This window comes from Manihot esculenta, chromosome 15 (genome assembly GCF_001659605.2).
Source record: "Manihot esculenta cultivar AM560-2 chromosome 15, M.esculenta_v8, whole genome shotgun sequence".
Lineage (NCBI taxonomy): Eukaryota > Viridiplantae > Streptophyta > Magnoliopsida > Malpighiales > Euphorbiaceae > Manihot > Manihot esculenta.
Genome location: NC_035175.2, coordinates 6,703,271 through 6,715,506, shown reverse-complemented (window position 1 = coordinate 6,715,506; position 12,236 = coordinate 6,703,271). Strand labels below are relative to the sequence as shown.

General features: G+C 33.4%; 2 protein-coding genes across 2 annotated transcripts; one reads left to right on the top strand and one right to left on the bottom strand.

The window, feature by feature from the left end:
- Nucleotides 1–359: 359 nt before the first annotated feature.
- On the bottom strand, nt 360–5,841 carry LOC110602671 (dynamin-related protein 5A). The gene is made up of 8 exons (XM_021740240.2): nt 5,374–5,841; nt 4,715–4,906; nt 4,394–4,600; nt 3,578–4,006; nt 3,024–3,251; nt 2,736–2,931; nt 1,572–2,259; nt 360–764 (listed from the first exon to the last, which is right to left on the bottom strand). The coding sequence occupies exons 1-8, from the start codon at nt 5,725–5,727 to the stop codon at nt 578–580; spliced, it is 2,481 nt and encodes an 826-aa protein (XP_021595932.1). The 5' UTR covers nt 5,728–5,841; the 3' UTR covers nt 360–577.
- A 4,531-nt stretch (nt 5,842–10,372) lies between these two features.
- LOC110602696 (protein GRIM REAPER) lies at nt 10,373–11,115 on the top strand. The gene has a single exon (XM_021740275.2). It carries the CDS (start codon nt 10,433–10,435, stop codon nt 10,877–10,879), a length of 447 nt encoding a protein of 148 aa, XP_021595967.1. The 5' UTR covers nt 10,373–10,432; the 3' UTR covers nt 10,880–11,115.
- The last annotated feature ends 1,121 nt before the right edge of the window (nt 11,116–12,236 follow it).

Genomic DNA, 12,236 nt, shown 5'->3' with positions numbered 1-12,236 from the left:
TTTCAATATATTGCTAAATTATTTCCAATTTGTTTCCCTATGTATTTAGTGATTGCCTTGCCTGCTAAACATGGAGTGATGGAAGAACCATGTAAAAGTATGTAGGGTGTTGCAGAAACAAGTGAATATTTGGTGCCAATCAAATCAAACTTGGAATCATAATTTCTGAATATATTCCATGCACCCAGTTAAGAGAATCAAACTTCCCATGACAGCTATTGTGTGAAACCCAAACCTAACTAAAGTTGACAGAATATTTAGCTACTGTCTTCTCAGTATTATAATTTTAACTTCATGACTCTCACTAGCAGGAACCATTGTTGCCATCTCCCCGCTTTAGTATATTACTAACCATCTCATGAAAGGAACACTCGAGTAAATTGGGCATCACAAGAAAAAAAATATTCTGTACATAATAGCAGGAGCGGAACTTTTGCAACTATTATAACTTGGTTATCAAATAATGAAATGGTTCCGTCAATAACAAGCTAAGAGATCAACGAGCAGGCCCTGCAGTGGGAACTTTGCATTGTTCACTAGAAGTGAAACATTTGAAGGATGTGGAACTAGGCTGCCATCAAAGAGCACGAGCAACACTTTTGAACTCGCTCAAGCAGGATTGGAGTATTTTCTGACGCTTCTGAAGAGATTGTCGCTCATTCTGTAGCACATCAATGGCATCCGGTGCAACGAACATGTCCATAAATTTCTCATCACCTACAGCAAACAAATCCAACCCTAGAGCCACAACGAGCCTATCCCGGCTGTACAAGCAAGAAAAAATGAACGATTTCCTGTCAGTTCCTCTAAAGCAATGTGGTGATTACTAAAATGTAGGACATGTAACCATAACAGTTATAATATAGTCTTAAAAAAATAAGTCAAATCTAGCTCGCCTCAAAAGAAGGGCACGTTATCCTATCACAAACTAATTTGAGAATTTAACACATCCTTTCACTCCTTGACTAAACATCTGCAGAGTAAAAAGGACCAAACACGGGTTAAAACAATTATGAGCTTAAAAAATAGACCGGGACTCGTTTATATCCAAAGCTAGATCAAGACCAGGGAGAAGCTCGCTTTCAGAAAATAGTTGATTTGAGCAACTCTAAGAACCAGAGCTCTGCCAATAAATCAGAATATAAACAAATAACACACCTTGAACAAAAGAAGGTGAAATTTTTGGATCTTGAAGAATGTTTGTCTTAAAGAACAATAGCAGGAAGGCAGGAGTTAATAAATGAGAGAGTGGACTTGGAAATGGATTAAAGGGCCTTCCATATACGAGTATAATATTGCAATTTAGTGCCAACTATGAAGTTAAAGAAAGAAAGTTGAGGTGAATAAAATATATATATATAAAAAATCCGTTAAGCCCCACAATCAAGATACCAGTTTATCACTTGGATGGCAGCCTCATCTACACCTTGTGGCGGGTACTAGGACAGAAAATTAGAGACCATTAAGTTAATCCCTGAATATCAACATATATATTTTGCTACTGGTGCATTATTTTTTTAAAATTCATTAGGCAAACGCTTTTGATACAAAATAAGACAAGGGAAACTCACCAGGGGGTCAAAAAGCCAGAGTTCAAGGTTGACATTACACTTCGCTCAACAAGAACTTCACGTATCCGTGCAAAATGCTGTGCAGCAGATGAGCATATTTCTGAGTAAGCTGAGCAAGATCTTGAACCGCTTTCCCCATTTCCAAATAGAGGACCACCACCGTTTTGAACTCTACAATTTTCGCTATTTCCTGTCATTCTTGAAATCCGCTTTCTTGGGCCAATTTCAATGCAGTTTCCATGCTCCTTCTTTGCCACACCATATACCACATCGCATGGTTGGTCAGGAGATGGAGTCTCAGGCACAGTCATTTGGCTTTCTTTGAGTGCTTCTCTAGCTTCTGCTCCTTTTCCTGGAGTGGTTTGCTGTACTTTCTTCTCTGGAGGTATGTTCTCTTGGTCTCTCATTGTTTCATCATGAGATGATTCCCTGGCATCTGATAGCTCGAAATAAAATGAACCAGCAGATGCTTGGTTTAATTTAAAAAAAGATGTCCCACTCAATCCAAAGCCTCCTTGAAAGTCATTCTCATAACAAACTTGAGAATATGGGCTGGTAACTGAATCAAGATGATGTCGAACTAATTGCTTACATTGTTTGGCAAGATCTCTTACGAATTGATTGTAAGCATGCCTTAAGGCAGCATAAAAGCCAACATATCCATCTATATTTCCACTTTGCTTTGCATCTGCAAAATTGGAAAATAAGTTAAAGTTTGCAAATCATTTTGGAACAATTAGCATTAAAAAGACTAACAAAAAGATTAGGAAGGAGAACATTGTTGTCAATACTAACTGCTTAGATGCTGTAATCACATATCTCAGGATTTGAAAGTGAATATGATGTGGAGACAATAGGAAGGAAATAAATTCACCATTGTTGGTGGAACTCTAGCCGTGTACAGTAAATGAAATTCTACGCACTAACAGTAAGACGCATACATTTGGTTAATGATATTCTTTGCTAGTAAAATACCACAAGGCAAGCTTAAGTTTCTAATTCCATGACCTATCATCCAAGAAGCCTAAATGATTATTCATTGTCCAGTAAGTATCAATGCACTACAGGAAGATACCATTGCTTTTCCCTTCATAGGTTTGCAAAAGAAAACGAAAAATCTATCAAACAACTTGGCACAGGACAGCAAAGACAGTAGCCTCTTACATTCTGAATTACGAAAACGGTTTCTTTCTAGAGCAAGATCAAAGAGGTTCCCTAAAACAAAGGCAAGCCTATCACAAGCAGTGTCAAGAAGAGGAGCAAGCCATGACCGGGCAGCAGCACGGGCAATCTCTGCAGCAGCTTCTGTTACACCTCTACCCCCTCCTCGGCCAGCATGGGCAAGCAAAATATTTGCCACCTGTTTGAAGAAGGCAATGTTTACCATAATCACATTCACATTCCCTAGATTGAATTACTAAAAAAAAACAACTTGTTTTTGGAAATATTTACCTTCTCTCTTGACACTGGGGGGCATTCAATGGAATATGCAGCACACCTGAACTCATGTATCACTCTTTCAAAAGCAGCTCCTCCATAGAGCCTGAGAGTAGCATTAGGAGGTTTTATGATGACAGTAACGCCTGGCCAACTCCCAATACCACTCTCTGACTTCTCCTCTTCTGTTGTTTTCCCCCACTGCTCTGGTGCAGGATCTGCTGCTCCATCAACCAAAGCTCCCTTCACCAGCAAACAAAGGCCACAAAAAATTCATAATTCAATTAAAACCTTAATTGCTAACTCATGTTGCTTTCTTCAAGTTGAGGAAATATTTATTTTTGGTACAATATATATTTAAGGGCAACCTACAATGAAATATAACATGAACAAAATGATAAGTGATCATACAAAAAGTTGAAAATTAGTCCGATAAATCTTTGATCACCATTAACAAAAAAACATTTCTAACTAACTGAAATATTATGGGAAAGAATAATATATATACCCAGACGAGACATTACAAATGGTCTAGAACAATTTGCAAAATGGCCAAATGTATCACTTACCACATTACTGCAAATAGAAGCTGTGCACAACATTGCAGATCTGCGCAGCTGAGCGACATCAGAAGTTGCCTCTATTTTTGAATCCATCTTTGCCAGCTCAGAGGCAACTTCACAGCAGCGTTGCTCAAGTAAAGCTAGTGTTGCAGGAGCAGCTTCTTTGTATCTTTTCTGCAGCTCTGATTCCAAATAGTCCCTCAGACTGCTGAAACCAATATAGGGCCTAAACTTTTCTTCATCAAACCCTCCTTTAATACCCTCACGCAAATGACGCACAATTTCTGAATCCACCTGAGATATTTGCCTGCGGAACTCATCATTTGATATGGTGCTTCTGTCCTTCGGTAAAGCAACAAAGAATGGGCGAGTTCCCTCACCAAGGTACCCACTTGCACTCAAATATCGGTCCACTTCCCACCGATCACTAAATTCCTGCAATGGAAGAACCCCTTACCATCAGAATCATGGGTTACAACTTGCAAGTCCAGTGCAAGAGTTAAGTTACCAAAACACAGTTCTGCAGCATGGAAAAAGATTTCTTTGTTCAGCCATTTAATTTAATAAAATTTAATGATCCGCAGTTTTGCTATAATACAAGTAAACCAAAGAGTGCCATTGCGTGTTATGTTTTCATGAACAAGAATTTGTCATTCTATTAACTAATAATAACATCGTAAAGGTTGTTATAGTGATCACAGAATTAGGAATTATCATTTCCGATTTATCTAGTGTGTGAATTGATCAAGTTAGTTGATGTCTCATTTACCATTGCATTAGTTCTTCTTTTGCAAATAAACATTAAGAGAAGTACAGAATTACCTTGAGCCGATTGTCAAATTTAGAGACAACTATTATTGTCCTTCTGAAGCTTGGATCAATCTCCCGAATTGAATCCAACCATAGAGATGAGCACCATTCCACACTACTTTGTTGAAGGAACAAGAGAATGCGGTGGGGAGGGCTGGCCAATGACTTCACCATCGAAAGAATTTCTTCAGGAGTTTTCTCTGGTTCCCCCTTCTTTGCCTGCCAAAACTTTTCAAACCGTTACAAAACTGAAACTATAATAATAATAATAATAATAATAAAAGTAGCCGATTTTTATCTTCTATAATAAATTCAGTACAAGACATATTTCACCTTAAGAACAAAGCCTGGGGTATCAATAATGGTGAGGTTAGGACAATGTGCATATTCAGCTCTCATCACAATAGGCTTGGAAGAAACTGCAGCTTTAGTCCTTTTCAAAAGTGCTTCTGTACGTGATTTTATAATATCTGCAATAGTCGTGGCTGACACAACAGGGCTTCCATATTCCTCAGAATCCTCTTCCTGTTTTAACAGCTAGCATTCAGTAACTTGTATGACTAGAAACGCCAAAGCTTAACAAAATCGCAAGTAATAATATAAAAGAGGTAGCAGTCAAAGCAAAAAAGCTCACTCATCAGCATTTAATTAAAGGCTATGCATTTCAACCGTCTTAAATCCAAGAAAACCTTATGGTTATTCTGCAAAGAGTTATTGAACGGGAAAGCAAGTTCAGAAAAAACTACTACACCTGCAGGCATGAGCACGCATTCATGGAACCAAAAATCTAATGTCCAATATGGATTAAGTTAGTTTAACTTAATTCATATTGGAACCTACCACTATTTCATTTTCCAACATCTCTTAGAAACCAAACAGAAATGCAAATCCCCAATTGTCAAAGCCCAATAACCTAACTGACCAAAAAAAATCCCCGAAATATCAATTTTAGGCATGCCATGATAATACAAAATGAGAATCCAAAGATGGACCTGAAAACGACAACGGGGCTCCACAGCAGTATGATCATGGACCATCTGGAGAATGAGAGGCCTGCGGGTGCCCATCTCGACCTCGCGGACATTGAAGCGGAAGCCGAGTAGTGCTTCGAGAAGCGAACTCTTGCCATCAGATTGTCCACCAAGTGCTACGATCTCAGGAATAGGAAGTTTCTCTCCGAAGGCTACAGCGGCTGCTTGCAAGCGATTGTAGGCCTCGAATCTGGAACTGGAAGAGGAAGTGGTGGAGGTGGAGTTTGGGTTCTGTTGCTTCCTGGAGAGGGACGAAGTGGACGTCGATGATGGTGTTTTTGTGGGCGTAGTTAGGTAAGCATTTCCAGTTGCCATTGTGAGATTCAAGAGAAATCAGAAAGAGGGAGAGGGATGGAGCCTGAAGAGGGAGTTTTGAATTTGAATTTCTTTGAGAAGGGATAGAGACGTTGGATCTGAATCTTTTGTGCCCCAAAACTATTGGGCCTAATGCACTCCATTTGGTTAGCAACTGAAAGTAAAACATTTCTCTAAAATATATTTTATAAAAAATATTTTTATGATTAAAATAAATTTTTGTAAATTTTAACAAAATGATTTTATTTTTTATAAAAGCAAAAAATCATTTGTTGGAGTTTAAGTAACTAAACAGGTCTTAAATTTATTCCTAAAGGAATATTAAAAACAAACCAACAACAAATTATTAATTTTGATTTTTTTAACTCTAACTAAACGTTTATTTACTAAATATCACAAGTAAATCTATATAAAGATTATCAATGATGTTTCTCACATATTCGATTTAAATTAAAAAAATTAATATTGAATTATATTAATTTAAAAATTCAGTTTAATTTTTTATTTATTTCAATTCAATTTAATTTTTAATTTTAAAATTTTTAATTATTTCAATTTAATTTGTTTTTATTAAAAAAATAAAAAAAAAATTAAATCAAACTGATTAATAATAATAATATATTATTTTTAATAATAAAGTGGTATTAAATTATAATCAATATTAAAATATTTTAATTAAATTTTAAAATATTAAAAATAAAATATAAAAAATAAAATATTAATTAAATTGAATCAAATCAATTTAATTTTATAAATATTAAAATTTTAATTTTTAATTTTTAATTTATTTAGTTGAATTCAATTTAATTCAATTTTAAATTTGAAATTTGTTAATAATTGAAATTATCACCGAATTTCGATACATTTCCATAAATCTCATTCAAGCATTTTTTTATCAATATATTTAATATCCTTAGCCATGATTTTTTATTGGTCAAAATCAGTTGATAAATTAAAAGAAAATTTAAAAATTTAAAAATTTAACTATTACTATTGTTCATTGATAAATTTATTGGTAAAAAAATAAAAATATTTTCCATTAAAATAATAAATCTATTTTTTAATTAATTTTGTAATGTTTGAAATTATTTTCTTATTATAATTGTATTTCTATTTTATGTCCATTAACTATTAAAACTACATAATAGCTGGTGGAAAATAAAGATTGGTAAATTAAATAAAAAAAGAAAATGATTGAGAAAAAGAAAATGAGAAAATATTAAATAAAATGAAAGAATAATAACTAAAACGAGAGAGTGATGAAGAAAAATGACCAAAAAAACGTATAAAAAGGATGTAAACAAAAATAAAAGTGGTGATTTTTTAATAATGAACAATGAAAAAGAAAATGCGCAAAAAATGATAGAAAAAAAGTGAAAAATAAGAGAAAATATGATAAGTAAAGAAAAAATAAATAAAATAAAAAAGAAAATGAGAGAAATAAAAAGGTGCAAATGAGATAAAAAAAAGAAAAAAATGATAAAAAAAATATAAAATGGGAGAAAATAAAAATACTAAAGAAATAAAAGAAGAGAAAATAGAAATAAAATGGAAAATTTTAATGTTAATATTTTTATTTTTAAATTATTAATAAATTTGATATTAATTTCCATTGATAATCGTATGTCTTGTAGTGTAAACAGTTTGGAAGTAAACGCAAAATATTAAATATATATTAAATGTATAGAATATTATTTTTAAAATTTAATAAAAATTTATCAAATATGCCAATAAAAATTGGTATAATAGAAAAAAACTTAAACATTGGGGTTTACTCGTAACAAGAAAAAAATTATTATTTTATTTTAATTACTACTATTAAACTATTACCTTAATTATCTAATATTTGTTAATTAACGCTTGTTTTAACGGATGAAAACAAGGTAATTGATATGGTATAATAAATTTATCTCTAAAAAGACTAATTTCTTGTAGTATAATAAAACTTTTAAAGAGATTGCTTTTATACATTTATAGACTTAATTTGGTGGTAAGTATATTTGAGTAAATCTGAGAGATCTAATATTCTATTTTTTCAATCTCTAATCTCCATTTTAAAAAAAATTATATTTATAATATAACGATAATAATAATATAATTTAGGTATAGAATTCACATAGACATGATGCAAGTTTCTATGATCCCTTTGTGACTCGATACTCTCGCATTTTTCTTTTTCTTAAATCTAACTTCTTATTTCCCCTTCTATGGAAGACGATCTGTGTCAATTGACTATTGAAAAATAAGAGGTTGTTGTCCCTATTAAGAGCTTAAGAGATATTCTGATCGTCACTTATGATCCAATCAATTTTCAGAATATGCAGATCTCTTTAACATGTTTATGGCGGCAATTCTCAGACAGTTATTGCATTGAAGGATTTGGTTCCTAATTACAAGCCGAACATTTTATTTTTGATGAAAACAAAAACTCTTAGTTCTCGTATGGAATTTTTTTCGTAATTTTTTTACATTTTGATGGTTACTTTTCAGTTAATAGACAAGGATTAGGAGGATGCATTTCATTAATATAAAAGAGTCATGGGTCTATTTTTGTAGTTAGCTTTTTTTTAAATTTTATTGATTCGGTTGTTTCGGAAAGTAATATTCAATGGAGGTTTATTAGTTATTATGAGTTTCCGGAATCGCAACGATGACGTCAGTTTTGAAACCTTATTCGAGTTTTATCTTGTAGAAACTCTCTTCTGTAACTTTATTCTGGAGACTTTAATGATTTATACTTGAGAGATGAGAAAGAAGGAATAGTATTTTTGCCAAATTATCTTATGCATAGATTTAGATAGACACTTGAGGCGCATTTTTGTCAAATTATTTTATGCAGGTGTTTGATTTTGAATAATTATAAATTTTTGTTAAACTTATAACTGATATTTTTATTAGATGGATTGGTCGTAATACTACTCTAACTGTTCATATTTTGCCTAAAGAATCTATTAAGTATAATTGTCTCTCTGTCGGGATGATATACCTCTTTATTTGATTGGATTTTATTAATACAATAAGTAGATATACTTAAAAAAAAATTCACATAGACATATTTCCTTGATTTAGTGAGGAAATTTATTAATTTGGATGCAAAATAAATGCCAAGTCAACGACCAAAAGAGGGTTTTTATTTATAGAGGCAATCGATATTGTGCTGATGAAGGAAGCCTTCCACCACAGCTTCCATGTTTTATGCACATGGACTATATTAATTAGCACTACCCATTTGCTTATATGCTAACATTTTTTCAGCAACAAACTTAATTACATCAAATTAAATTTATATATACCATTGTAAAACCCTAGTAAATAAAATCATTTAATATAACCACTCTCTAATAAAATTAATTAATTACAAACATTGAAATAAAAAAATTCAAAAATTAGTTAATATGCTTATTTAATCAAAATCATATATTATAAAAAAATAGTCAACTTCTAGTAACTTGCCTTTTTTTTAAAAAAAAATCATCACCATTATTTTTTATAGCAAGAAGAATTAGAAGAAAAACACCGACTGCCCATTGCCCAATTACATACAAGATTTGTTAGGTATTTTTTTGAAACAGCTTTTTTCGAGAAAAAAGTAATTTTAAATATATTGGGTAGATAAAATTCAAAACTAAATTTATCATACATATTTATAAAATTTTCAAAATTATTAAAAAATTTTTTTTTTGCCACTAATTTTCATCCCTAACGTGCCTAATAATAGGAAGCTAGGGTACTTATTTGCACATGGAAAGGTATGACTTAGAAGGGCCAAAATAAAGAAGAGAGAGAAAAAAAAAATGGTTACTGAGTCAACACGCGCAATCTCGGTTGGGGATCGGTGAAAAGGGCCAAAAAAAATCATTATTAAGATCTGTGCGCAGCTTATTTGTTAAATGTAACGAATGATAATGTGCCACGTCTCTAATTTGATTGGGTGTGATCATGGGTTGGAAAGCGTAGACTAAAAGGTGGATTCAACGCGTTTGCCGCCGGGAAAGAAGATCCTCCGCACGTTCACCGGCGACCTAGCCTTCCAGGTCAAGCAAATAGCTAGCAAGTAGGAAGACTTATCACGTGATAAGAGCACACAGACCAGTGATAACTTCTCCTCCAAGTATCCTAGTTTTTTTTTTCTTTTAAACCTTTTACCCTGGTTTTCCAAGAAACTTTTAGCTTTTTTTTTCGTCGATTAATCCTAAATTTAACAAGACGACACCCACCATTGAATTTTACAGAAATTATAAATGTAAGAAAATAAAAAATAATTACATTGCTGATAAATAGTAGATAATTTAATGGTTAATATTTCATATAATTGATAAACAGCTGATATGTCCTACCATTTACCCCCCCCCCCAACCAAACAAGAAAATCCCACTATTAAGCATATGCATGTCCAGTGGATTGTTTTAACTTAATGCAGAGCGCCAGCTTTCGTTTGCATTAGTCAAAGCAAATACTTAATGAACTCAACCGAGAATCCAGAGTTCTATCGTGGAAAAAATTAATTAAGAATGCTTAAACTCATTAAATTAATCAACAATTTAATAATCCCTACTAATGAAAATTCTATAGTCAATAAGCATTTGCTTTTTGCTTGGATTATGAAATAATTTTATTACACAAACTTTCAGTTTAAAATACCATCCATGAACCTCCCTTGCTTTACACTCCTGTGGACAAACTTCTTCTTTCAGAGGAAGAGAGAATGGCTCCTTCTCCACTCAAGCTCACTACCATTTTCTCCGTCCTCATACTACTGATCCTGCACACTCAGCAGACCCTGTCCACCGATATCGACGACGACGAAGAGTATGTTCTGGACACTCCTCTGCCCAATCTCAGGTCAAGAAGCAGATTCTTAGCCACTGTATTAAAGAAAGGTGCAAGTTGCAATCCCATTACTCGCAACATCTGTAATGGGGTCTCAGCTAACAATGGGACGAGCTGGTTACAGTGCTGCAAGACACATTGCAGGAATATCCTCGGAGATGAAAACAACTGTGGCCTCTGCGGTAACAAGTGCAGGTTTGGACAGCTCTGCTGCCATGGAAGTTGTGTTACTGCTGCAAATAATAATGATCACTGTGGCAAGTGCGACAATAAATGTGCTCCAGGGACTTCATGCAGCTTTGGATCATGTGGGTATGCTTAAAAGAAATTAAATATTTAGGGCATAATATATATAATATATATAGATGGATTTAGAAGGAAAGGAATAAAAAGGATAGTTTATCAGAGATTATTAGCTGATATGTTCTGGCTTGGGCTGCATTATTTTTACAAGGGAAGTGAGAGTTCAGAAAAGTTTTAAGTTTCGTGCTTTTGTACTTAATTAACAAGCTTGAGTTTTTATACATGAACAATATATCACTAATAAAGAAGCTTGTTTCAAAGTGATTCTTAAGTTATGTTTGTTTATAGAAGGTTATCATTTAAGAGATAATGATCGTTATTGATTTTCAAATCTTCTTTTGTCTTTTTAATATTTCTTAGTTTGATTATGACGAGAGTCAAATTGCAGTGATCTCACTCGGCTGCTATACCATAATATAGGAAATATGGGCAACAAACTTCACTTATTTATCGACCACAATCGAACTGAATGAGAACATCTAATTCAGACATTTCATCAAACAGCAGTACCCGTTTGAGTTCAGCTTAAAAAAAAAAAAAAACTCGATCCAACAACAGTAGTTTGCCATAGATTAACTTAATGGGTATCCCATATCAGATGACGCAAGTTAATTTCCTCCTAAAATCAGCACATAACATGCTTTTAGAAGCCAGGTAGTCGTCGCGGCAGCCTGTGGCAGGCATTGCTAGTGGACAAGCCGCCGAGATAGAAGAGCTACGAGCTTTTTTTCAATTCATGCATTATAACGAAAATAATTATCAAATCACGCAGAATTTGAAAATATTTTTAAATTTCGTTTGTCAAACGGATGTGTTCATTGGTATCGAATAACGAAATCACATGCTACGGGAGCGATTTCTTGTGGCTGAAGCGGACATGTTCGGCACTCACCGCAGGGTCCATGCATGCATGTCACTGCCGAACATGTCCAATCTCACAGACATGCAGAAACTTATGGCTGCCTTTAGACATGTCCGGCACTCAAAGTGCCGAATATGTCCACCTTGCATGCATGCTATAGGCATATTCAGCACTCAAAGTATTGAATAATTGAATTGCTCCCGTGGCACATAAGTTTGATGGTATTAAATTTGAAACCACACGGTAATTCGATACTTTGGATGTCGAACTGATATTTGTTTGATAATATAACTATAGAACATATCCATTTGATACGAAAAATTCAAAAATGATAATTATTTTTATTATAATACATGAATAAAAAAAAAAAGCTCGAGCAGCTACTGGTGCAGAATTACAGTACGGAGGTGGATTTGATTCTCTGGTAGTTGGCTAATTGCCGCTTAATGTGGTACGGTTAGTAACTGTTCGTTGTAAAATCATTTTTTGGGGAAGTTTTTTTCTTTTTTTAAAT

Coding starts and splice junctions, on each gene's coding strand:
- LOC110602671 (XM_021740240.2), bottom strand. CDS start 5,727: ATGGCAACTGGAAATGCTTACCTAACTACGCCCACAAAAACACCATCA. Junction 4,907..5,373: donor AGCCCCGTTGTCGTTTTCAG/GTCCATCTTTGG, acceptor CTGTTAAAACAG/GAAGAGGATTCTGAGGAATA. Junction 4,007..4,393: donor AATTTGACAATCGGCTCAAG/GTAATTCTGTAC, acceptor CTTCCATTGCAG/GAATTTAGTGATCGGTGGGA.
- LOC110602696 (XM_021740275.2), top strand. CDS start 10,433: ATGGCTCCTTCTCCACTCAAGCTCACTACCATTTTCTCCGTCCTCATA.